Below are 26,364 nucleotides of genomic sequence, written 5' to 3'. Positions count from 1 at the left end.
GAAAAAGTCTCAGGTTGATCTCCCACAATCCCTTTCAGGTTGTGGCAGGCAAAACCGAGCTTAGGACTGGAACGAGAACCATGAAATCATTTGTTTTGATGAATGACTTGATGAATAGATTTTGCGATTTTGTGTTTTGTTGAATGGAGTGAAAGTTTTTTAACACTAATGATCACAGTAGAATGTTAGGGAACCAAGAGTCACAGGGAGAGCCGCAAGATAAGCTGGCTAATCACCTGGAACCTGATCAAGAGGTGGCCGCGGTACTGGCAACAGGTGAGAGCGAAATATAAACCACGTGCAGTTCGATACTACTGGATACTTTATAATCTGCAGTCTGCTTTGATAGTTAAGTTATATACCTTGACACAGAATGAATGTATAAAGCTTACTGTTAACTATCGAAAATGTACTCATCGCCTGCGAAAAACTAAAATCGCCATGGAAAACACATGTGGAAATAGTTGAAAAACTAAGAAGTTCCAATAACTTGTCATAACTTGTTGCTTTCAAATTTCTTGCAAATCATATTTTTATTTTTTATTTTTTGCTGTATTTTCTGGGACAAGCCGTAACTGTTTTTAAACAATCTCTTTAATTTCCTTTTGTCCATTTTAATTGTTTGTTTACTAAAAATGGCAACATTCTTTCTCAGAGCCTAATTTTTCCCAGTCTGGTACTCCTGCTTCAGTCAAGAGAGGCTCTAGGCCTTCATCTACAAAAGAATTGACTAGCGGCATTAAGGTGCGAGCTACTGTATATTATTAAACACAGGCTTATCATCCCCTGGGTAGTCACGTACCCATGCACATGGAGTACAGCATTAGTATAAAAATTTGTGAGGTCCCGCATGTTATGGTCTGTGCATCTCTTAGGTAGGGGGAGTATGGTTTGGTGGAGGGTATGCAAATCACCTACAGCACTTTTCGATCCAGTAATGCACCTATCAATGTTAAGCCCGAGGGGTGGGGGGGGGGGGTTGGGCTAACCACGGGAATTTGATCCTGAGGTCGGTCCCCAGGGTAGGGATTTTGATCGTACGTGATTGCCCCAGGGTAGGGATTTTGGTCATATATGATCCCCTGCAACAAGGTTTGAAGGACATCTGACCACCTTTCATTGCTCCCGGGTGGGGATTTTGGCCAATTATTTTGTCCCAGGGGTGGGGAATTTGACTTTTTTTTATAGAAAATGTCAAAATCCCCCCCCCCTTGCCCGACCCCCCTCCCCCCTCAGGCTTAACATTGATAGGTGCATAACAAAAGAAGTTCAATTTCTGGATGCTTGAATGATATTCTGATATTTTTTTATTACTGGTAGTTGTTCCACTCAAAAAAAGGTAATTTACACCATTTCGTGGTTTCAAATGGGATAAAAATAATTAATTAAACTTTAATTTTACTCCAGAAAATTATTATCTGGAGTAAAATCAACTGAGTACTCATGCATCTGCATTTTTTAGATTTATAGAATAAATGTAATAAAGTTTGTTTGAATAGAATTCAAAGTTTTAATATGTATTTGTTTTTTTCTCGTTCCATCTGACGTGTACCGGTATATGTCTTTGCTTGTGTAGTTGGAACAAGAAGTAAAGGAGAATCTCAGCAATGGTGATAGTGCAGCACAGTGTAAGCTAGAAAATACCTTATTCTTACTTAATTTTGCATGCACTTAAATCGCAAAATTTAATACTCGCAAAATATGGATCACGGAAAGATTAAAATTGCAAAATTTAATTGTGAAAGTTGAAAATCTGTTCGTCAAGAATGATTAGAATGCAAAATATGCGTCAATTTCAACAGTTTATCCCATAAGATCGGGGCTTCTGTCACACGCAAGATTGGAAACATTACGTTTTGCAGACGTTGTTTCGGCGTTGGTATTGAGAAGATTTACTGTTATTGTATCACAGATAAACCACTGCCAAACAAATGATTCCAACAATGGTTGATCTCGAAAAATTCGTTACAACACTGACAACATAGCAAGTTCACCAGGCTAGTTCACCGACCGAGGAAAATCACATCCCAATTACACCGCGTGTTCGATTACATGCATCCTTGCGTGACGCGTTACTCGGAATAATCCAGTAATTGTCCAGTGATTTATCGACACTGTCAGAGAAATTTTCGCAACCTGTTGGAATAATGAGGGCCCGCAATTTCTAACCTGTGGTTACCACTAGTATGTATAATATCAATAAAATAATGAAATTCAAGCTGTTGCTTTATTACAGTTATTCCAACTTCTCTCAGCTTCATGTTTGGGAGTTTTTTGTTTGATTTTGTATATCATTTATCCTTTCACTCCATGAATCTCACTGTCTGAACTGTCCTCTGCCGCTAAGTAGTTCTTCATAATCTTGCTTGTGCAGTTGCAGTTGTACCTATTGGGTGTTTAGACTGTAGAATACCTTTTGCTTTGTTATGTTTAGCTTATTTTGTTTGCTGTTTTCTACGATGACAATCAAATATTAATCATGTTACAGTTCTGAGGTCAAAGCTTCATATTTAAGAATAGAAAAAAATCCCAAATTTAATACACTCCAATTCTACCTTCCTCGTGAAATGTGGCTCTTAATATTTCGCAAAATTTAATACTCACAAAATTTAGCAAGAATAAGGTAATTATAACACATAATCTCACTGCATAAAATTATACGCAGTAGAGATGCGCAATGCAACACTGGGGAATATCAAAGGGGAATATCCTTAAAAATTTAAGTCATATTTTCAAGGACAAATTATAAAGCTCTGATAGTAAACTGGATTATGTTTGATGTTTTCAGATCCCTCTCTTCATTTCTTGGCAGCCCAGGGCGAAATTGCAAAGATAAAGGAAGAAATTGACAAAGGTGTGTTTAAATATGGGATTAATTGGTCCTGTTAGGCATAGCTCTACTAACTATGTGTTTGCTGACATTATTACAACGGTCCAAAAATCTACTGATTCTGGATCTACTGATTCTAGACCGAGATTGAGAGACAAGGAATTGTTTCTTAACAAAACTAATGAGATTGCTTTATTTTGGCATATTTACTGGTCTCTGTAGGCCACTTCAGTTGCTATATTCCTGAGAAAGAGAAGTGCTGCCCCATCAATTTCCATTAGGGTTGTATTACCGGTAGTTGAAGGATGTGCTGGTGACTAGTGACACAGGGTGCCATGGTAGGAGCTCTGGGAAGTCTCTGTTGCCCAGGGGGGAGAGGTAACTTTTTTGGCAATGGTGGGGATGCTTCTTGTACCTCTTAGAGGTTGAAATCATGTTTTGACATCTCTTAGGAGTTTCCATTTCATATTCCACAGTTGCGTTAGTACCTTTTAGCAGGGGGGGGGGGGGGGTCTGTATTTAATGTAATTTAATTACATGCACACAACAATAAAACAAAAGTGTTTGGTAAAAACGTGGGCAGACTTTATTGATAGGGACTTCTGGGTCAACCTATAAACTGCCTGGGAGGGAGGGATGGGAAAATACAAACGAGAGAAAACGAAACTAGCCTAACACAATGTAGCGATCGACGCGAATGTGATCGTGAAATATAATACGCTGGCGATTGTACATTTATTCATTAACCTAAATTAACTAAAGTTAATATCATTTAATTACATGCACACAACAATAAAACGAAAGTGTTTGGTAAAAACGTGGGCAGACTTTATTGATAGGGACTTCTGGGTCAACCTATAAACTGCCCAAAAAAAGCTAAGGACCCAAGAAGTAATGAAAATAATAGACGGATAATAAGAGAAGGGAAAAAAAATAATAAAAGTGCTAATAATAATAGGAATTAAATATCGTAAGGGTTTGCATAACAGTACTGGGAGTGTCCTGATTTGGCTATTTTGGAGGAAAGCTGTAATATACTGGAGATAGGGGTACGTATATATCTACGGTAACAGTCTGATGACCAGCGGCCAAGTGTTTTGATTGCGTAGTCGTTCAGTCCAGCAGATGCTGCAGAGGTGGCCCCTCCTACGCGAAAACTGTGGCCTCCGTATGCTAAGGGGTCAAAACCGAGTAGACGCAGTTGCTGGGATACAAATTTCAGAAGAACTGGACGGGATAAAGCTGATCTGTCATCTAGAGCAAACAAAGGGGTGGAGTCTGCAGGAGTATTGCTGCCATTGTACAAGGCGAGAAGTTGAGACGCGATGCAGACAGGACAGATATGGTGGCTGCTGTGGCCCGCATATAAGACGTGGCCACGACGAAATTGGTCAGTTTTTGAGGTCTTAAGGCGTAGCGCAACGTACTGGTGGCCCTCTGAGGATGTCTTGAGTTGTAGGTCGGCGACCGTGAGGTGGTAGGCAGGAGAGAAGGCATTTGGCTGGGAGACCGTGAATTCGCCACAGCGAAGCAGGAAGAAATGTGCGATGACCATAGCCGCCCAGCATACCAGGTCGTCATGGAGGCTGATATTAATGAGTGGGCGCATGGAATTCAAGATGTCAAACGTAATGGGTAGCTTTTGTGTGGGTGGTTCGCCGTGAACACGGGAGATGCCCCGTAGAGTTTGTTTCAGCTGTAAGGTGTCTTTCAGGGGGTTGTCGAACCCGTGGGCTATGTGGAGTGCGCGAACTGCCGCGAGGTAGACTGGAATGGATTGGGGCTTGAGGCGTTGGGCCAAATGAGCTGCGAACAATTGGAGCGTGTACTGCGAAGCCGGCAGGGCCTGGAGTTGGTGCTGAGTGCAGAATGCTATGAACTGACGCTGTGGAGCGCTGTAGGTACGCTGAGTAGAAGGAGCCAGTCCATGCTGGAAATAGTAGTTGACCTTCATCGGAAGGGAGTCAGGGAGATCTCTGGTACTGGAGTTGGATATGGGTCGGCGTCTGGTGTCAAGGATCTGAAGCGACTGATCTGTAAACGAGACAGGGCATCAGCACGATTATTCTGGGCACCTGGGATATGTACAGCAGAAATTTCTATGCTATAATGTGCACAGAGGAAGAATGGATAACGAGCGAGGGTCATGATGTGGGGACACACGCTGCGGCCTCTCTGAAGGATATGTTCGACGGCCTCATTGTCACAGTGGAAGAGGATACGTTTGCCAGTGAGTCGTGGTGCCCACTTGGTTAGCGCTGCGATGATTGCAAATAGCTCCTTGAAGGCGATTGATCAGCGCGTGGGAATGCCATGAGTTTTGAAGGTGTCGAAGAGCCACCTTAAGAAAAAGTCTACCCTGTAGAAACCCCCTGGGAGCCCTGTAACAGGGGTGTAAAAAGGACCTTGTTACAACCCTGTTGCAGCTCGTAAATTGGCACAGTTAGCAAGGTTGTTTCTACCAAGCAGCAACCCTGTAACAGCCCTGTCATGGTATTGCCTATTTAATGACAACAATAACCCTGTGGCAGCCCTGTACCAAGCCTGTAACAGGCTGTTCTGAGGCTTGTCCAGGACAGCCCTGTTGCAGCTCGTAAATTGGCACAGTTAGCAAGGTTGTTTCTACCAAGTAGCCAAACTGTAACAGCCCTGTAACAGTTTTTAAACCAGCAGGCTCTGTAGACCCCATGAAACAGCCCTGCAGGAGCTAGTTTACATGGCTAGTGCAACCCTGTACTAATGTCATGCAATAGTACAAAAAGATTCTAAACTTGCACAAATCAACAGCTTGAAAATCAACCAGAGTATGAATTGCCAAAAGAAATATATATTTTAACCTTGCTTTGATAAATGAGCATACATTCACAATTTTTATAATATCAACTATCAAGTAAAAGTCAACAATTTTTTTACTACGTTACAGTGTTCATTTCAAACTCAAATGCTTTTATATTTGACTTTTTTGGCTTAAAATTATTAAGTTACATGCATAATTGAAGTGCACAATAATATTATTAAAATAGCTTTCTTAACAAATTATGGCCAAAAAGAGCTGGAAATATCTAGAAATGTGTGATTATAATTAGTTCTGTGGAGTTTAATGTATACTGAGGTCAGTTTCAAAATGTCATTTGCTCTGTTTTTGTTTCCTTCTGTAACTGTAACATTTATCATTTGCCTCATTCACCAACTCCTTGTAAATCGTCTTTCCGGGGTGTTTAGCAATGACAAATCCTGTGGAGATAATTAGATATATTTATATGAGCTTTGCATGATTGTAAAAGTTGGATGTAGATTGAGTAAAGGTTAAATTAAATGTCTTGCAATTTTAGACAAGGCTTAAAAATGGTATACATGAGGGTGGTATGGTATTAGAGGACTCCATTTCAGCCCAACTAAATAATGTCAATACATACATATGCATTCTATACATATATATGTGTTGAATGCTTAATACTAATCTTTTCATTTTTTTACTTGGCCTTTTTTATAATGTATACCTGCATGCCAACTTTTTCTGGGTCAAAGGCGTGAGATTTTTATCCTGAGAGTGGCAGGATTTCCGAAGCCAATAAGAAAATGTACGAAGTTTTCCGAAGACGTCCAAGATGTTGCGATTCCGAAGATGTTGCGAACATATCCCAATCCCAGTACATTGACTAGGCGTGAGAAATTGGTGCGTAAGCGTGAGTTGGCATGAGATCGAAGTTTTCACCTCGCAGGCGAAGGCGTGAGAGTTGGCAGGTATAAAAATGAAAAGAAAATAGTAGTAACAATACTCACGGTATAAAGCTTCCATTGTTTGAGGGTCCAGAGCATCAAGCCCTCTTTTTAAACTGCCCTTGGCAGTACTTCCAGCCATTACTTCTGGGGTAAAAAACATGTCCATTAATGTACGAAGGAGCCTTGTTGGTATCTCCTTCGATTTTTCTATTGCCAAGGAGAGCTTGTCTGCCCTGAGAAAAATTCCCATTCCTGAGACCAGCTCCACAAGTTTAACTTCACTCTTAAAAATGAGAAAGAAGGAAATGAAAATCAAAATCACTACTATAATTATTCAAAGTAAAATATAAACAGTCACAGCAACTAGAATCAGAGCAAGGAAAGAATGCAATATTCACAGCTCATATTTTAGACCAGGGATAGCAAGCAAGCTTTGCGAATGTGTTAAGGGAACTTACTGCGTAAGAGTGACTCAGGTAACATATTCTCTTGCTTTGATTAGTGCAACTGTACATTGAAGTACTTATTTTACAAAGCTACTTGTCTAACATGTAATGATGACTAAGCAAAACATAGGCACGCTAAGCGTGCAGGAGTTTTTCTTTGGGGTGGCTTGGGGTGCTGGGTGTTGTCCTGTTGGGTGTTGCCTGGTTGGCTTGCGGCCCCTCACTTTCCTGCTGCCCTCGGGCTCCTCCTCCCCTCTCTGGCGGGGCGCTGGCACGCCTGCTGCTCCCACTCTGTTGTTCTCCTTGACGAGACCTCTGTTTTCGACGAACACGAACCCTTGTTCTCGCCCGTCCATAGCCTCTCGGTTCGTCCCCTCCCCCGTCTCTCGCCCCGCCCCCCGCTCGGGTCCCCCCGGCGTCCGGCGGCTCTCCCGCCGGTGGCGTCGGGGGCGGGTCGCGCGGTGGCGTTGCGGTGTCTCGTCGTGCTCCCCTTCGGTGCTGCCTTTTTCGCGGCCGTTTCGGCGTCGGCTCGCCGGTGCTTCCGTGCGTGGCCCCGGTCGCGGGGGCTGCGCTCTTGCCCCTGCCCCTCCTCCCCGCGGATGCGCCACTCTTCTCTCTGTCTGCTGCCTCTCCACGTCGCTCGATGACGATCAGTGGTGGGCCTGCTCCGGCGGCGGTGCGGCGGGCGTTGCGTTTCGGGTCCCCTCCCTCCTTCTTCTCCCTCGTCGCTTCCTCTCTTTGTCTGTGCTCTTTGTGTGACCCCTCTTCCTACCCACTGCTTCGGCCGACTGAGCTGCTAAAAATATATATATTAAAAGTAGTTTCTAACCTTCATGATGGTGACATTCCCAGCAGGAGACTGCTGTGAGTCTGAACTAGCTGCTTGAGAATGTGGCTGTGGATTGAAAGTAAATACAGTTGTTAACTTTATCAAAGGAAAATAAAATTTGATCAAGGTATTTGAAATTAATGTGACTTAGTCAGTAATGCAAATTGGAAAAAAATTTACTCCTGAATTAAGGAAGTTAATGCAAAGGAGGAAGTATAAATTTTAAAAATGAAGGAAATTAATAACATAAACACAAGAGCAGTTTTTGGTGAAACTCACTTGTGTGGGAGAATTCCTTGAAGTGCCTGGACTTAAGGTATTGGCTGGTTCCTAACAGAATGAACAGGACAACATATTACCTTATCTGGATATGTAATCAAGAGAAAAAGTAAAAATTGCCATTGCCTGCTTTCAACTAGGAATCCCTCACGCACTTGCCTTCAAAATCCAAAACTTTTCTGCGAAAAATTGCTGGTAAGTGTCAAATTGTTACAAAACAGTTTTGTATTCATTTGACAGTGCACACTCTGGCAATACTATAATTATGTCTGATTATTAAGGAAAATTGACACTTTAAATAGATTGAAATGTTCTTAATTTGTTATTGTGCTGGACAGGTATGATCATTAATTGTTCAGATTTAAGTCACCAAAAAGTTAAATCACATTTCAAGCATTTCTGTCAACATAAAAACCAATATAAAGTCTACAACTTAAAAAAGGAACATACTTTCGCTATTATTTATAATACATGACTGTGTTCTAGTATTAATGTATGAAAATTACTTACAGTGGCAGCTTTAGCTAGTTGTGGCTTTTCAGGTTTTTTCTTTGGAGCAGAGAGTTGACTTCCAGGTTTCCCCTACATTGATAAAAGAGAGACCATTTGCTTCATATTGCAAAATTTGGATTTCTCCTTTTTCTCAGGAACCAGTTTCCCATGTAAAATAAAGAGTGGTTATAGATACTATATGATGTATATACTTTTGTCTAAATGTGCTTTAACTATAATACTTACCAAAATGTTTAGCTCAAGTTCCTTGATCTTCTCTTGATTTTGTCGAATATTTCTTAAGTTTTGTTTCTCGTAATCACTTATATGTTTATTTTTAGTGTAGTGGGCAACTTCATTTGTCTTCTCTTCAATGTCATCATCCTGAAAAAAAGCAGAAATTGAAATAGATGTTTAATTTGAAGAGGAAAGAATCAGGTTCCCCTCATCTTTCATAAAAAACATTGCATGCCTTGATGAATCTTGGAAGCATTCTTTTTCACTTGAGGAATTTCAAATCTCTTTAGCTCGTATACTACATAATTTGAGGTTTAGTTTGTTGTAAGAAACTGTGACATAGTTTCCTTTTTCCGTGTGTTTGGGCCGCCCCTCCTCCTCCTCCCCGCGCGCCCTTCCCGTCTCCCCCCCCCCCGCCCCCCCCGCCCCGGCCCCCCCCCCCCCCCCCCGCCCCCCCCCGCCCGCGCGTGTTTTCCTGTTCTACGTTGTTTTGAGTTCTTTGTCTTCCAGGTCCTTACTTTTTTAAGTAACTGGTGATTTTGAAGGTTTTTACACTTAGGATGTGCTATAATTTGACCTTGCAATTTTGTTACAGTCAAAAGTACATTTCTAATAATTTATCAATAGATTTAGGAGTAAATAATGGTATCCAACTGTTCTTTGCCAATCTCAGCTTTTTATTGCACATAAATTAATACCAGGTAATAAAGGCAAACTTTGATGTGACATTAAGTAGAATTTTAAACAAACGACTTACAAGATCAGAGTTACTACTTTCTGTGTCTTTTGTTAGGTCAAAATCAGGATCACGAGCTTCCTGCCTTGTGGCTGTCTTTTGAAAAGTTTTCTGGAACAGAAAATATTAAGACAATAATTATTTTTAAAAGCTACAGAAATCAATTTCCATGTCTTGATGATTGTTTGTCTGCTTGGCTTTAAAATTGTACAGTGAACATAAGCTTATATCATTAAGTTTATTTAATCATGTTTAAAACAAGCTAGAAACGCTGCAGTTTTATTTTGACTATATATACTACATAAACTTCTATACTCTTCAACGCTTGAATCAATAAGAGATATAAATGGGAAAAGATTAAAACTTTACAAGACATCGAAAAGTACAGACGTTCTCTGCGCCTAATCAAATAGCTTCAGGTGTACTCGATGGGAACAATAACAGAATCAGATCACGAACGATGTGCAACCTTGGTAAAACGATCAATAAAATCTTCAACTTAGCTTTAATACTATCACCACGGTCTTCTCTTCCTTGAATTGACAACATCCTGTAAACTTAATCGGCATGCTATTTCCAAATCGATCTGTTATTTCCTACAATGGTCTACAAAGCGATCTCCAATGAACGAGCCGCCATTTTGGATGGATCTCATCCCGAGGGAAATCTGGGTCGAGAAGTCAAAACTACTCAGGGTACCCGGGTACCGGGCAAAAACAAGAAGCTGGTTACTCTGTTGACGTTTCTGTCGCCAATTCTGTCGCCTAGCTTGCACGGTGTTTGTATAATTCTTCCAAATTAAGACGTCTATTAACTGTAACCGTTCTAAAAAAAAATCCGGTAAAAATTGCAAGAAGGTTTCTGCAAAAATGACCGCAGGATGAAAGATTGCGTGATGAACCCAAAGGAAATTTCGCTGTGTGACGTGACAACCTCACTTCCAGGTTGACCGCTGAGAGACTAGCACTGAGCAAAGCAAAATACCGTCCTTGATGTGTGTTTCTTTTTGCAGCGGACATGGAAGCACTTCAGCTGCAAAATAATCCGAACTTTAATGATATTTCTATAAATTTGAAAGCTATAGTTTTCATAGGAATCAAATTAAGAATTAACGAAGGCACTGGAAATTATTTCATCGACGCAAGTATCGCTTATCACACTCTTCAATCCCGGTTCAATGGATGATTGGGAACAGCGATCCTATAAATGATACCGGAATAAGGAATACTTAGTAAATGGTAAGCTGAAGAGAGGTTCTATTTTATCATTTAACTTTTACGTTTGACAAAGACCCTCTGAATTTCATACGACAAAGGGTACAGAACTTGTGGAAGCAATCGATATTTACAGAAACACTAAATTAAATAATGAAACTTTGATAGCCGTGTTCAGCTATGTTAATTAGCTTAAACATTTTTCTTTTTGCTGTTTTTTATAAGTTTTAACTTGTCATTGCTATGTTGCCAATACAAACAAAATTGGTTTTTTAAACTTTTCGGTCATGTGTTTGATTTGCGTTAACTTACTTGTCGGCCCTCAAGCAAGTCGCTAACCGAGCAGATGCATGTGTACACGGATGTGAGACTTATCAAGCTTTTATGCCACGACTTGTTTATAAGAACGATCATTATGCTCTTTTCTTTTTTTTAGCTTAAATCCCTTTAATAAATTTCACAGCCCTGCTAGAACCCACTTACAACACAGCCCTGCTTGTTATTGTGCAGTGTTATAACTTACAGCCATTTAGCAACCCTGTTCTACTGTCTATGTATGACTTGGCAGCCCTGTTTAAACCCTGTTGTTATGCATGTATATCTTCCCAGTCATGTTACAACCCTGTTTCTGCCCTGTTGTACTTTGCTTTTAATCTTTACAGCCCTGTCACAGCTCTGCTTGTCTTAACTCAGGTTATGTTGCAGCCCTGCTACAACCCTGCCACGTCTAGTTTTCAGCCTTGTAAATAACTAAAGAGGGCTGGAAACAGGATTTTACTGGGCTGCCACAGGGTTTCTACAGGGTAGACTTTTTCTTAAGGGACGCCCCTTGGAAGTAAGCCCCGAATGCCTGATTGCTGGCATCGGTGTAGAATTCCAACAGAGTGTTACTGCTCCAGTGGTCGTCGAAGAAGAAGTTCTTACCATTCCACGTTGGGAGAAACAACTCCCACCACTTTAAGTCTTTTTTGAACGCGTTGGTGAGACATACATGATGGTGGGGTTGATGTACCCTAGACAAAAGGTTTAGCATGCGTGATAGAAAGGTCCGTCCAGGACGACAAACGTTGCAGACGAAGTTTAGTTTCCCCAGCAGGGACTGCAGTTCCCGTTTGGTGATTTTTGTACGAGTTGACCAATAGCATACTAGATCAAGGATTTCGGCCAACCGTGTGGCGTCAATTCTGGCAACGCATTCAACAGAGTCCAGCTCGATGCCTAGGAGGGTAAGACAGGTTGTCGGATGGACGAGTTTGTCTTGGTTTAGTGTGAAGTTTAGTAATTGACAGGAAGAAACCATGACATCTAGGTTGTGTCGACATTGGTTGGAGGGGGAGGCGGGGCCGCATGTAAAAAAGTCATCGAGGTAGTGCCAAACTGTGGAGGCACCTCTGTCCGCCATGACGAAGGCAAGAGCGTCCGCGTAACGAAGGAAGAGTGCCGGAGCACTGCGACCGCCAAAGGGGAGGAACATGTCGAAGAAGTATCCCGTACGTAAAGACCCATCCACAAATATGGGCCAGGTAAAGCCTAGTAAAGGCCAGTCTTGAGGGCGAACGAGAATGTGACGATACGCGTCCGACAAATCTAGTTTAGCCATTTGTGCTGCTGGACCGGCTTGTTTGATAAAGGAGATGGCGCGGTCAAGGGTGTCGTATTGACAAGTAAATTTATCCGGCGGGATAAAGTCATTAACTGATCGGCCCGCAGGCCACGATAAATCATGAATTAGACGGTAACGTGGAGGATTCGAGTGTTTCTTCGGAATTGCACCCAGTGGCGAACCCACAAAATCAGGAAAGGGAGGTGTCAGAAAAGGCCCGGCTTTTCTGTACATGTTAAGTTCACGTGAGAGTTCATGAATCACAGAGTGACTGTTCGTAGTCGCAGATAAATGATTCGTGTGGCACTGCGAAATTTTTGGTCCCTCGTAGCCAAGTGCCACACCGTTGTCAATGTCGTGAAGGAGTCCGTCCACGAAATGACGATCAGGGTGATTTCGTAACGCTTCCCTCCAGGTGGCTACGTGGAACGGGGACCAGAGCTTAGGTAGCGACAGAGCAATCTGCCAAGGGGTGATTACCTTTGCAGCTTTTGCAGACGTGTGCCCGTCGGCAGGCGTTTCCAAAATAGCAGGAATTGCGCTGGAAGAGATTACATCCCTCCTTTCCATCGTGGAACCATTGTTCTCGTTTCCAGGCCTCCTGCGTCGGCGTCTCCTTTGTTTTTTCCAACGCGGATTGCGAACGAAAAGGACACTCGCGGGCCAAATGGTCGTATCCTTTACAGCGAGCGCACTGCCTGGCGTCAGAGCGGAGGGCTGTAGCATCGAGGATGGTGGTATAAAGTGTTTGATCCAGCTGATCGAAGCGGGCGATTTCTCCATTCGCGAGTTTCGTGCGGAAACGGACATCATAGGAGTAAACAGAGGACCAGCGGAATTTCCTACTGGCGGCATGAATGACTTCACGATAGGCACAAAGCTCAGAGTAGCGGTTAGGGTGTACGTTTACCAGAATCTTTTCGAACTGGAACCAAGCGGCGAGCCATAAGTCGAACGAGGAAATGTCGCGTTGGGGTCGAGCACGTTTTGTAAACAGTTGGCCTTCGGGCGTGATAATCACTTGCTGACCTTCGCTCGCATGCAAATCTCCCTCGAGGCGAAGAAGCTCGATAAAGTGAACGAACTTACCTCAAGTGATGGCTTCGACAAGCTTGGTACGTGAGCGATCCTGTGCAGCGGCGGCGAGGTTGTTGGAGACAGGAATAGACGCATCTTTGGGCGCCGGACTCGTTGGGTTGACTTTTGGCTCTGTAATCTGTTGTTGTGCCAGCTGGTCTTTGATCGCTTTGTTGTCCAGGGCCAAGTCGTGTACTTGGTCTGATAAACTTCGAACCGCGGACAGGAGTGCAGAAATATCCTCGGTTTTGGCTGTGGTTTTGGGGCTTTTATGGGGCGGATCCGCCATGGCGCCCTGAATATCTTCCCCGTCTTGTTCACTTTCTTGTTCGCCGGAACACTGAGGGCCTGGCGGTCCGAAGTAATGTTGAGAGTGGGCTGTGTGGCAGCCAGGACACTTGGATTTTCGTTTTGCTTTGCCACCGGGCATCGTAAATGTGAAAATACAAACGAGAGAAAACGAAACTAGCCTAACACGATGTAGCGATCGACGCGAATGTGATCGTGAAATATAATACGCTGGCGATTGTACATTTATTCATTAACCTAAATTAACTAAAGTTAATATCATTAAATTAAATTATGAACAGGAGCTTAAGTTTTCAAGAATGATTTCCGTCTTGGATGTGGCTAACTTGGCTGGCCAATGTCAATGTTCACTCATCAGGAGCCATGCCCCCCTTCTGGGGGGAACTCCCCTATAAAATTAACAGGGGTGGTTGTCATACCTTTTAGGGGTTAAAATTTTTGATTGGTACTGCTAAGGATGCGTATTCCTAAAACGCTGCTACAGTTGTCGCAGTACCTCTAATGGGCCTTCAAGGGTATTGATCTAAAAAATGATGGGAGCAGTAACTGTATTTGTTATACGAATGACTTTTTAGTCCTGAATTATCTACTCGAAAACAGTCATCCAGTCATCAAATTGCCTGTGTCACTTAATTTGTTATTTTATTATTGGTACCTCTTATGGTGAAAATGGTTTTGGGACACCCCACAAAATGAGGTCCTCGTGTTACCTTTTAGGGGTGTTTTTGAAATTTTCTGATGAGCAGCCACAAAATCTTTATAGGGGATGCCACCCCCCAACCCCCACAAGGCCATGTCCCCTGAAATGTATACTGTTACCAAAGGCCAGGGTCTGTAATTCAAACACCTCAGTCAGTATTTTCCTCGTGTTTTGTAGGAACAGATGTTAATACTGTGGATAAAACAGGTCTGACACCCCTTGCTTGGGCAGCAGCACACAGACAGGTCGGTATAGTTTTTTTGGATTTTGTGTACACATACACATACAAAATGTCACTGCTTATCTCATTACCTCCCAATTTAAAAAAACTTGGACACATTCATTTGCTCATTCTCTTTCCTGTACCTTTCAATAACCTGTGAACCCCTTAAGTTCAATTCTCAGCAAACAGCTGCATTTATATATACTTTATCATCAATCACATTTCAGTGGCTTCTAAAGTTTTTAAGACAATATTATTCTTTTAAAGAATAATATTGTCTTAAAAACTTTAGAAGCCTTTGACATGTTAGAAGATCTGATTAAGGTGGCTGTATACAGTTTCTGCACGTTCTTTAGATTCAACATGAATGCTAACAGGAGTCCAAGTGTGCACGCTCAAGGCTTTGAGAAAAACAAAAATGCTGCGTGTGCACAGGTTGATCAAAGAGTTGCGATTGGGTCAAGTTTTATTGTCCTACCTGGAACTGGGGTGATTTCTAGCGAACCAGTCATCAGTTAGATTTTAAAGAGATTTTGCAAGGCTGAAAAAAAAACTGCTGATAACAAAATATTTGGAAATTAACAAAGGAATTTTTAAACATTCCAGGACAATACATAAAATAGAGATGTCACTGATAGGTGCAATAATCTCCACCGGCTTCTGAAAAATAAATTGTTTCATCTCATCACCTACAATGCAAGGTTTTACTTTAACCATCTGGCACTTGTGAATGTGTGATCCAATTAACATATACTCCATCTTGCTTGTTTTGCATTTTAGAAAGCAACCATAACAGTGTTGCTTAAGAGTGGTGCAGATGCCACTGTATGTAGTCCAACTGGAGAGACAGCACTCTCATTTGCTGCTTGTCAGGGCCAGCTGGATGCTGTTGAACAACTGTTAGAATATGGAGCTGATCCTGATGTCGCAAATGTGGTGTGTAATGAAATGTTCTAGATGTTCTACAAAATTAATGTCATTTTGAAATTGTTATCTGAAAGTGGGTGGGGGCCGGGCAGTATAAATTAAGCTAAATTGGGTATTTGCCATTTTATGGGTTGGATACCAAACCGTTTTCCAAAAGAGTCTACTGGAGGGCACTGGAGTGCTTGACCTTTCACTTTGTTAAAAATATTTAAGAGCATTTTACACACAATTGAACTAAAAGTTATATTTTGTAGCCTTTATAACGGTTTTTTGTCATATTCACCCCTGCAGGAAACCTCTCAGGGATGTGTTTCTTTCAAAACAGTACACAGTGTAAAAACCAGTTTAAAGTCCCCTCAGTTAAGCAGGAGGGCATTTTGCGTGCGCATGCGTGCAACCGCTGTACAAAGACCGCGTGATCTTGGGAATAAAAATGGCGCGGAAGATTCAAACTTTGTTTTTTGTACTGTTTATCGTCACATAATTTAATATAGGCCTAAATTTCGCTAAGAAAAAGTGTTTTGTGTGTGGCAAGGCTCTTATAAAGCAGATTTTCTGGCCAGCTTCGGGATCGTTGTTGCAAATAATGGAAAAATATGTGGGACAGGTAGGAAAGCCTTCACCGACAAAAATTAAACAGGCCGTAAAAAGAGGAAAACATTTATCCGTGTGCTGGAGTGTGATATATTAGGATCAAAACTTCACATCAAATCAATTGCTGTAATACAGGCAGAGTGCGAGCAATATTATAGCTTGTCGGGTGATTTTTTGCCTAAAGGGACGGCCACCAAAGAAAAGGGTTTTCCCTGAGGGGAACGACATGTTTGGGTGTTCTGCACATGATAATGCAGCTCACTGATGACTCCAAAGCAAAGCCAACTTGCCCTCGACTGGCTACAGGGTTTCCTGGAACAAGAACTGCAGTTCTTTAAAACACATTTAGGCGACACAGAAGTAAAACAGCCGTTATAACAAAATAAACATCAAACTTAATGAAATAAACGTTGAATGAAAAATTGAAAATAACATTGTTTATAGTTAAAAATTATTTCTTAAGACATTTTATACAGCAGTTATTAAAACGTTTCTGAAAAATATATATATAGCTTGTTCGTTTCATGCTATTTTTTGACTGGTGATCAAGGCTAGATTTTGATAAAGGAGCCAAAAATGTACTAATTAACATAGTAAAATGTAAACAAATAGTCTACCAGCAAAGAATTACCATAACACTTTAAAATTAAGACCGATCGCAGTAATTATTTTCTTGTTCAACAGAATAATTGTGGTATCATCGAAATGTGAAGTTATTTTGACCAATGCTCACGTTTAAGGAAATAATCACAAACGATAGTTTCTCTGTTAGGATAAACCAGCGAGAACGTACGTTAAAGAAAGCTAAAAATTTCCACAATTGACCATTTTTTAACGCTACCTTCGCAGCATTAGACGATAGTTTAAGTACTTCAGGCTCCATATATCATCGGTAGACGCTGGAGATCAAGGCTAGATTTTGAGATTTTTGCTTTGTGAGAACCACTAAATTGTAGTTTTATGACAAATCTGAACAAAATCATGACCACTCGCTCAAACCCGGGATACTTGATTATAACATCGTATAGTTAAAATTGCTGTTTTATACTTTAGTACTAAGTAGCCGTAGCGCTTTGTCCGTTTAGATCTTCCGGCTATTAAAAACATGGGCAAGGTATTTAGGTTCTCGACATTCGGTCGCCATTTTGTCCACGTGCAATGTTTAATACACATAGCCAAAGTCGATCAGATAAACAGCACGCCGACACCAAACTTTGCTTGTTGTTGTCAGAAGATAAAGCAAGGACTCTTAGTATTGTATACAGCAAGTAAAACTTAAAACACGTTTCATTTTGAGCTAGAAATTAGGCCATAAATTGTGGAAAATATGTAAACAATCGATAGCAGAACTTCTCTGTCGTGCGCACTAGTCCATATCGACGCATGCGCACGCAAAATGCCCTCCTGCTCCTCAGTTATAGCTCCCACTGGTTATAGACCCTTCTGTCTGCTAACAACAGAAGTTATCCTCGTCATTACACCCCCTCCCGCTATTCCTTATTTCCTTGCCAACTACCTCACAGAATATTATCAAGTTATTGATATGTTAAGCGTAGAGACTCATTAATAATAATAATAATAATAATAATAATAATAATAATAATAATAATAATAATAATAACTTTATTTAACGAGGGTAAAAACACTTTACGGTTAAAAACTGAGAAACTAGTGGCCCTCATTATATTATACAATTAAAATGACTAAAAACAAAGTACTAAAATAGAGTTTAACTTAAGAAATAGAGAAATGGTCGAGACCTACGTAAGATTCCTTAAGGTAATTTACATAATTATTTTTAAAAAGCTTAACATTCTGACTAGATCTAATGTTAGTAGGGAGCTTATTCCACTCTTTCGCTGCCGTGACTGCAAAAGTCCTTCCTCCCTCGGTTTCACGCGAGTATTTCGGGCATCTCAGGGTTATGCTTCCATGCCTCGACTGTCGCGTAGAAATATCACTAACCCTTGTCATTAAATAAAATATGTGCCTTGATAATTCCTTATATAAGTTACTCTCAAATCGTTCTTTTAACGGCTCATACCGAAACATTTTCTTGTACTACCTTTTAAAAACACCCTCCTAGAACTAAGCTCTCCCCTAAATAGGCCCAGGGCTTACAAATGGGATGTTTATACATGTGTTTACCATGCAACTGAATTTCTGTATGCAGGAAGGAGGAACCCCACTTATGTATGCGGCTTATAATGGCTATCCGCAAGTGGTCAAGCTTCTACTCGGTAAGCAAACATCTCCTAACCTTAATGAGTTTTGAAGTAGTTTTCCAAGTAATTTAAAGTGCTGTTTAATCAAATAAAGTCCCAAGCTAGCGATGTTTAGCTGTTTGTACTGTATCTGTTTTAATTGTTTGTTGGTACATTTCGCGATTTTTGCGTATTAAGAAAAAATTCCAGGTACTCACGAAAAAAAAAGTGCACAAAAGTCGAACACGCGAAATTTAATACCATACCATATAAGATATTTTAAATCATTTTAAATATTCTGTCCTTGAAACTGTATATCTTTCTGGTCTTGTTTTCGACAAGCACTTTTTCTCTAACTCGCTGTTGTCTTCAGCTTGTAAATCAGCCAAAACCTCTTTAGTACAGTGAATTCTCCAAGTGTAGGCTCCGTCCTTGTAGTTAGATTTAACCGGGCTTTTGATCTTGCCAGTATTTCCTTATTCTTTGCATTTATCTTTGACCGTGTTGACGTATGATCCATTTCAACAATGACCCAAATAAGGGTTTGTGAGATGAAAGGGATGGCAAAATCGCGAAATTTAATGTCCCTTTGTTCACTTTTTTTCCTGGAATTGCGTAAAATACAGCTCCCGAATTTCCGTGAAATTAAATATGCGCGAAAATAAGTAAGAAAAAGGTAATAAATTGAATATTGATATCAGCAGGACAAGAAAAGAACACCGTGGCGATTTTCTCGTTGCAGGTAGCTGTATCAGTAAGTGATATATTAAACGCTAATACTTTTATTTAGAACACGGAGCAGACTTAACAGCAACAAACAATGAAGGGCATACTGCTTTGAGTCTTGCTGTGGGAGTAGGCAACAAAAATGGTAAGTCACTAATAACGCAAGAGACATCTGCAGTGTGGGATCTTAGCAGTTGCAGGGCAAACCTGCCAGCAGACTGGATACCAGCCCATGAACTCACCAGAGGCTTTGAGAGCCAGCACCAAACTGTGCCAAAGATAAGCCGCAGATATCTGACGCAAAAGATCCTTTTGATGTTCATTTCATGCAGGCCTGTTAAGATTGTTGTCTGTTCAAAGTTTTGACTTCCGTTTCGTGACCAACCATCTGGCATTTTTACATGCACCTAAAATTCCAAACGATGAATCCCTTTGAGTCCGAAAATAAACCCTTCCATAAGATAAGCGCAAGATTAACAAAATTTAAACTTGTCTGACATTTACTGAAGTACCTAACGTAATATACAACGTTCTCAAAAAACTAAATTAAAAACTTAGTTTTTTCATGGTTTAGTTTCTTGAACGTTGCATTCAACATGTATTTCGTTCAGTACGTTCAGTGTCAGACCAGTTTAAATTTTGTTATGCCCATCTTTAACTGCAAATTCAGCATTTTTTTGCCCAAGATTATTTTCAGAATTCTACGAGACAGATTTTACTGTTACTGTTGTCAAACTACAAACACATCCCCTAAGCTTTTCCGCGTCAAACGCCTGCCCCACCCAGTTCCTTCGTATTTTTGGAAAAGCACAATTGTAACAGTGATTTTTTCTTTTTCAGTCCAACGCGTCATGGAAGATTACCTTCGCTCTATCTTGGAAAACCGATCTCCCTTATCTGGCAGTGAAGAAATTCAGAAGTAACATCGCGTATTACACAGGAGAAACTTGGGACTTTCGACTGTTTCAAATTCATGCGTACTTCACTTTCCATTGTTTAATATCTATCAGTTCGCCGTCTCAGGACTGCGCATGGCTGCATGTTCGTTCGGAATCGCCAAGACAAGGAGGAATTAAGTTAACTGGAATGTAAAGAGAGCATAACACAGAAAGCTCGTCAAACCAAACAGCTAGAGGACATCCAATTGCGACTGTGGAAAGAATGTGTTTTAGTTGAAAATGCTGTCACTAGTAGTTTTTTTAAACTACTAGTGTATTTGTACTGACAAGTGTTTTAAAAAACACTTATCAGTACAAATACCCGGTGCATACGCCGTTTCGGCACTCGTGCCTCGGGATTAATACATTTAGTTTGACTTTGGAGCGACTTTGAAGAGACGACTATTGATTTAGACGGCAAACCCAAGCTAAAAATTTAAAATAAATAAATTTACCAGATTTTTGTCCTTACTTATGCATTTATTTCGGGATATGAGAACAGACTCCAGTATTAAAGCAGATGTCTTTTATTGCTCGACATCAAACGAGACATCTGATGGAGCCGAAAAATTCCATACCTATGACGTACCATCGTCGCTCATTAATGAATTTACGCGTGCTAGTAACAACCAATCAGAGCTCGATTCAGACACCATTTTATCCTCATGGAGCATAACTGTATAAATCAGGCCTGGTTATTCAAAGGTTGGATAAGGCTGGCTATCTATAAATGGATAGTGATTTATCCCACGGATATAGCCAAAATCATCCTTTAAACCACCAGAAAAGAAAAGAGTTGATTGGTGCGCGTGGACTGAATTATGTCAGTGATGTAGAGACCTCTGAGGATCGACTTGAAAAATTCCACACTGATGGCAAAAATTTACAGAGATAAGTGTCTAAATTTGTTATATTATAACCAAGTCACTATACCGCAACCTGGTCCCATAGCATGCACGCTTACGGTCAATCAAGACACCATACCACAACCTGGTCCCAAAACATGACACTTGAGGTCAGTTGTGACAAAATCGCGACCGAGAAACGGATCTCTGTAATGCTACGCCACCAGTGTGAAATTTTAGAAGCAAATCTACTGTTACTTGTCTTAATCTCGTAACCAATTCTTCGCTTCATAATCACCATTGACAAGAGGAATTGAAATGTTAGCCTGTAGTTCATGTGATCTGTCCACAGGCCTGTATCCCATTAACTGCATCACATGCCTGCAGTAGTGTTCAATGATAGTTATTTCGTAAGGATGCACTTTCCATCTCCACCGATTAATGGCGGCTTGCGCGTCATCCACAGTAAACGCAGCTTGGCTGCCTTGTATCTTCATGTTTGATCTGCTTTTGGTTGGATGAGTGCTTTCATTTAACCAAGTCGTGACACTCTCTAAAACCGACAACCCAGCAAACTTGTACAAGCGCTTCATTTCCTCCAAGGGATTTTTTGCTAAGTCTTCATATCGTAACACTTTGATTTGGCTTCGCATCCAAGCGGGAAGATTTTTAACAGAGTTTAAACTTTCCTCGGTCTGCTTACATAACTTGTAGCTAAACATTCTCGTTCCTAGCTTGGCATTTCCGCCCTCTTCTTTATAGAAGCTCACACTCAAAGATGACGGGATCACCGCACGAGGATCTCTTATTAACAACACAACTTTACAGTTTATATCTTGAGAATCGCAGGCAGATAAAGTCTTTTCTAGACTGTTGTACGGAATGCGCTTCATAAGCACTTTTATAACAGTGAGTTTGTAATAATTTTTACACGCATTTCCAAGTGTTTCGCTTGACATTTTGGGACATTGTCTGAAATCCCATCTCGCGTCTGATATGTTGTAAGGACAAAGAGGCGGTGAAGCGATAGCTTGACTGATTTGTGGGTGAGCTGGTTTGCGATAATATCTTTCGATGTCAGCAAGGAAGATTGGTTCACTGAAGTCACACTGCAGTACATTGCTTAAGAACTTTTGCGCAAGGCTGTTGTAATCTAACTTGAAGTCCTTCCGGGTTCTCTCCACCGTCTGCAACGGTTCGTACATGTAAAATACATCAGGGTGGTGATTGAAAATGTCTCCTGTGAATGAAGATCCCGAGCGACCATGAGCTATAATAATCAAGTTTCTCCTCGCTGTTCTTGATTGTCGTTTGTTATACTGGTGCATGGAAACTGTCTCGGGAAGCCCTATTTTATCGTATCTTCTGTTGCTTACAGTGTCTGAATGTTGTAGGGAAGCAGAGTTGGCCAAATAAACACCAAAGACAGCAGAAAACGAAAGCCAAGCAGCTATGATAACTTGAAGCCACAGTGGAAATCTCAATAGAAAACACTTCTTCCCTCGTCTTCGCTTCCATATCATTGTGATGCTTTCAATCTATACAAGAATAGGAGAACAGCCATAATAATCAGGTTAAAAGAACATTTTTCATCTATAGTGTTGGCTGTTTTCACACTAAAAGACGGACAAATCGTCTTGACGGACAAGTCGTCTGACGATTTGTTCGTCTAGTGTGAAAACTAGACAGACAAGTCGTCTTGTTTTTAGTGTTTTCAATTCATATCAAGACAGACAAACATACGATTTTAAACGGAAAGGGGCCTGGCACCAGCACTGGCCACTCCTGGCCGCCTCCTGCATGGTTACATTGCATGTGCAAACAAGCTGCAAATCAGGTAAAATCTAATATAAAGCATGCTTGCACTTAAAACTGGCAGTGACCCCAAATTCTGCACGTTCAAAGCCATCAACGAATTCCTTATTCCTTGAATCGAGGCCTTTGGCGCGTGCTCTAGCACCTTTATGGAAATAAAAGTTTTTTAGCTCGGCAATTTCAAGTTTGAGGAAACGATTTATTAGGGTGGCCTATTGACAACCTTTCTCTAAGCGGCTAGAGGCGGCGGCTGAAAATGTAGTTTTTTGACGAGTAAAACATGGGAACGAATTAGCTATAGTCAGAAATCATAACATTCTGACAGCAAAATATACGGGCACATTATGAAATTGGTCCTAAATATTTAACAGACACTTGAAATAAGTATAAACTCAGAAGAAAGCATCGCTCCGCCAAAAAAAGGACTGTTAGTAGTTCCAAAATACAGTGGAAGCGCCCTGGGGACGAGGTTGCAAATTTATCTGATCATATCAGCACTACAACATAACAATATTATTTTTGAATTTGATTTGTTTAGCTTTGTTTTTTATAAATAATGCAAGTAATTCTTTTTAATGTAATGTTATTGTTGTAATGTTAAATGTAAGCATTGTAATAAGTATGGCAGAGATGTAATGTACTGAAGAGTTTTGTCTGTAGCAGTAACGAAATTATTAAAAGAAAGAACCTAAGTACTTTTCAGAGTAGAGTTAAAATCATGTTTTCAGTCGTTCCTTTTAGATCTTTGTTACTTTTTTCATTTTCTGTATTAGTGTAAAATTGAATAAGTAACATAAGGCTTATTAAGACCAAGTAGTCGGTAAGGAACATTGTCGTAATTTGCATGCACGACGGGTGCTTTTCAATAAGCGCGATTAAGTGAAAAAAAATTCTGGTGACCGAGAGTAAAAACTTCTTTGGCCGCGTGTTAAGTCAAAAGTAGCATCTGTAAATTACTGTCACTGACTGTGTTGCTAGCAAGGGCTTATAATTCTAAGTGACGGAGCCGGAATTTATAGTATTCATTGGCATATATGTATAATAAAACAACCATATATTCCACATGATAGCGAAAACTATCCTGAAGGTCTCTGTTGTTTTATCAGTCCCAACAATCCTTACATGTATTTCTTCATTTTTATTCCTGACACAAACTTTACGGCAGTATTAAATTGTGAAATGTTACTTTACTCAAGCATCCGAGGCCGAGTTTAGGTAACATCGCAGATTACTTCGACTATCCACTTGCCGCAACACTTGACAGACTACTGATTTCTTACTATTTGAGCTGGTGTACTCAGTTGAATTTGTTTCAGTTGCCTAATGTAAGTTGTTAACGTTTGTCCTGTATTCGGTGAGACAACAGCCAAGAATGCAACTGCCATGTAAAATGATTGTTTTGCAGAAACTAACATTTATTCCGCGACGCCTTGTACGTATATCAGATCAATAATAAATAAGGCGGTGCTCGCTGCTTGTGGTCGTTCCTTTTGAATGGGTTTATGTCTTTGCGGTTTGTTATAATCATGAAGTCCCACTTCATGAGTTGTCATTGTGAGAGCTAAAAGCAATATTATATTGAGTTCAAGCTAAAGAATTCTGGGAACACTTTCGACTCTAACCTATACATTTTTTATGGTAGAGTCGAGCTGCATCAAAAATTCAAACTTCAGCACGCTAAGTAATCTATAACAGATGAATAAATTTAAAAGACAAACATAATTGCTCTGACTGATGCAAGCTTCTTGGATTATGGATTTAGTGCAAGTTTGACAAAAAAGGTATAGAGCCAAACCTTACAATGTAACTAAAAACTGGAACACTTAGTTTAAACAGGGTCGCGGTAGTCAAAGCGAGTTCAGTTGATTAAAACCCATCATATACTGATCAACTAACAATAAGACAAGGCTAAGCAGTTTTACAGTTGGGAGATCTTGGAGATGTGGAGTATCGATTTCTCAAGTTCTACCGAAGGGACGAAAGTCACTGAAGACCTCAACCAACCAAAAGATCCTCCACAGAAAAATTCAGGGATCACCAGCCTGACTCAGTGTATTTCTTCATGTATCTTTAGACACATAGAGCACTTGGTACCACTGAGAATTCAAAGCACAACATGATTAAATCTCACGGTCACGCGATCGCTAGTTACAGTTCCGTTATTATAGTTCTAGAATCAGTTTTGGCATCGTCCACTACCAACAGCACCGAAAAGCCATCCCGATCAGGATACAGCGCTCACTGAGCGAACACGTACAGTCAACTAGTACTTGCGCGGCATTCTTAGAAGGTAGTTCTACTAGGGCCAAGGGAACGCTTAGTCCTTAATATCAAAACATGTTTTAAAGTATACTGAAGTTGCGCCTAGCCGGACTCACCCCACGTACCTTCTGTACATGTAGCTAGACGGACTCCCAAGCCTGCTCGCCGGTACAGGCAATCTTACAGTTGACGCTTCAGCTGTCGGATTTATCAAAACACCGCAACAGAACAACAAGACCGAGTTGAATGCGTCGACTAGCATTGGTTGGCCAAACGTGAATAAAACTTACATAGACTTGCGGGTAAATTTCGATCAAAACGAACGAAGAAAATGATCACAAACCAACTCCGGTTTTTTCGTTACAGATTTTTGACCAAACTCGGTAGCAGAACTTATTACGTGATCCGCTTGCGTGTCTGTTTCCCTAGAGCTTTATGTGTTGGAAACATCGTTTGCTCTCACAACGATTTCTAATTTCCAAAAAAATTTCTATGGTGTGAAACAAAATATATATTTTACCTACCTTCAAAAGGCTTTCTCACTTTCTCAATTTAGTCGGGAAACTATAAATCGAAGGTTTGATAGCTGTCACGTGATAATCTGTTACTAATGATATTCATGCCGGCCAGCAGGGAACAGAGAGACGGCTATTGTGGAAGGCTAAATCTGTATCATAGTGTTTCCATCAGAATGAAGGTTTCCACGGCAACCATGTTGGAGACTGGGAAGGAAGCCGTGCAGCACTCAGCTGCACTCTATAGTTAAACTGTTTGAATGAAAGGAATGATATGTGGGTATATTGAAGTGCTTTAATGAATGAGCTCATTAATCGGGCGGGGCCTGGGCCCGATTCATAATCTGTGTCAGATTTTGTCGTTTTTTTTTTTTTTTGTCGGTAAATCGTTCCAGAACCTCGCGGCCCAGCCGATCCCTTGGTCACGGTCACGCAAGTTTTCATTACTTGCGAAATATTACGTTCAAATCGTACAAGTTTTAATGTTCACTCCCTGGAAGCTGTGTTACAAATTCATTCCCGTCTAATTTTACGAGTACTCTATGCTCTGTTAAACGCGAAATATATATATATTTTTGTGTCCGGCATTTAAGTCTTGACTTGGAGCGAGTACTGGAGATTCGCATTGCAAAATCTTGCTTTCTTTGCCATGTCCAAACTATTATTGTGAACGCAATAAATTCCACGGCTCAGACACGCACAATTTGTACGGCTTCAAAACTTTCGAAATTCAAATACTTTTCGAAACATTTCTTGGTCTTATCTTGAAAAAAAAAAATCAATCTGAAACATCTTTTTGGAGATTCTTACGTTTGTCTCAGAGCGAGTACTAAATATTCA

At 40.7% G+C, this 26,364-nt stretch overlaps 3 protein-coding genes across 4 annotated transcripts; 1 reads left to right on the top strand and 2 right to left on the bottom strand.

The window, feature by feature from the left end:
- Positions 1 to 27: 27 nt before the first annotated feature.
- On the top strand, positions 28 to 20,558 carry LOC144647442 (uncharacterized). The gene is made up of 9 exons (XM_078507252.1): positions 28 to 276; positions 656 to 744; positions 1,577 to 1,628; positions 2,789 to 2,854; positions 14,653 to 14,720; positions 15,479 to 15,634; positions 18,393 to 18,459; positions 19,214 to 19,294; positions 19,990 to 20,558. Exons 1-9 carry the CDS (start codon positions 183 to 185, stop codon positions 20,070 to 20,072), a joined length of 756 nt encoding a protein of 251 aa, XP_078363378.1. The 5' UTR covers positions 28 to 182; the 3' UTR covers positions 20,073 to 20,558.
- LOC144645779 (uncharacterized) lies at positions 5,638 to 10,217 on the bottom strand. The gene is made up of 7 exons (XM_078505326.1): positions 9,594 to 10,217; positions 8,846 to 8,983; positions 8,618 to 8,689; positions 8,108 to 8,158; positions 7,829 to 7,894; positions 6,614 to 6,836; positions 5,638 to 6,064 (listed from the first exon to the last, which is right to left on the bottom strand). Exons 5-7 carry the CDS (start codon positions 7,832 to 7,834, stop codon positions 5,958 to 5,960), a joined length of 336 nt encoding a protein of 111 aa, XP_078361452.1. The 5' UTR covers positions 7,835 to 7,894; positions 8,108 to 8,158; positions 8,618 to 8,689; positions 8,846 to 8,983; positions 9,594 to 10,217; the 3' UTR covers positions 5,638 to 5,957.
- LOC144647441 (carbohydrate sulfotransferase 4-like) lies at positions 20,510 to 25,621 on the bottom strand. 2 transcript variants are annotated; one of them, XM_078507249.1, is made up of 2 exons: positions 25,534 to 25,621; positions 20,510 to 22,470 (listed from the first exon to the last, which is right to left on the bottom strand). In XM_078507249.1, exon 2 carries the CDS (start codon positions 22,453 to 22,455, stop codon positions 21,196 to 21,198), a length of 1,260 nt encoding a protein of 419 aa, XP_078363375.1. In that variant the 5' UTR covers positions 22,456 to 22,470; positions 25,534 to 25,621; the 3' UTR covers positions 20,510 to 21,195. The 2 variants fall into 2 exon arrangements, with proteins under 2 accessions (XP_078363375.1, XP_078363376.1); XM_078507250.1 differs by lacking the exon at positions 25,534 to 25,621 and adding an exon at positions 24,752 to 24,762.
- Between the last annotated feature and the right edge of the window lie 743 nt (positions 25,622 to 26,364).

The sequence above is a fragment of the Oculina patagonica genome, chromosome 3, assembly GCF_052425735.1.
Source record: "Oculina patagonica isolate OP01 chromosome 3, crgOcupat, whole genome shotgun sequence".
NCBI classification, from domain to species: domain Eukaryota; kingdom Metazoa; phylum Cnidaria; class Anthozoa; order Scleractinia; family Oculinidae; genus Oculina; species Oculina patagonica.
The sequence above is the reverse complement of the archived record's forward strand: the minus strand, read 5'-3'. Positions and strand labels throughout refer to the sequence as shown.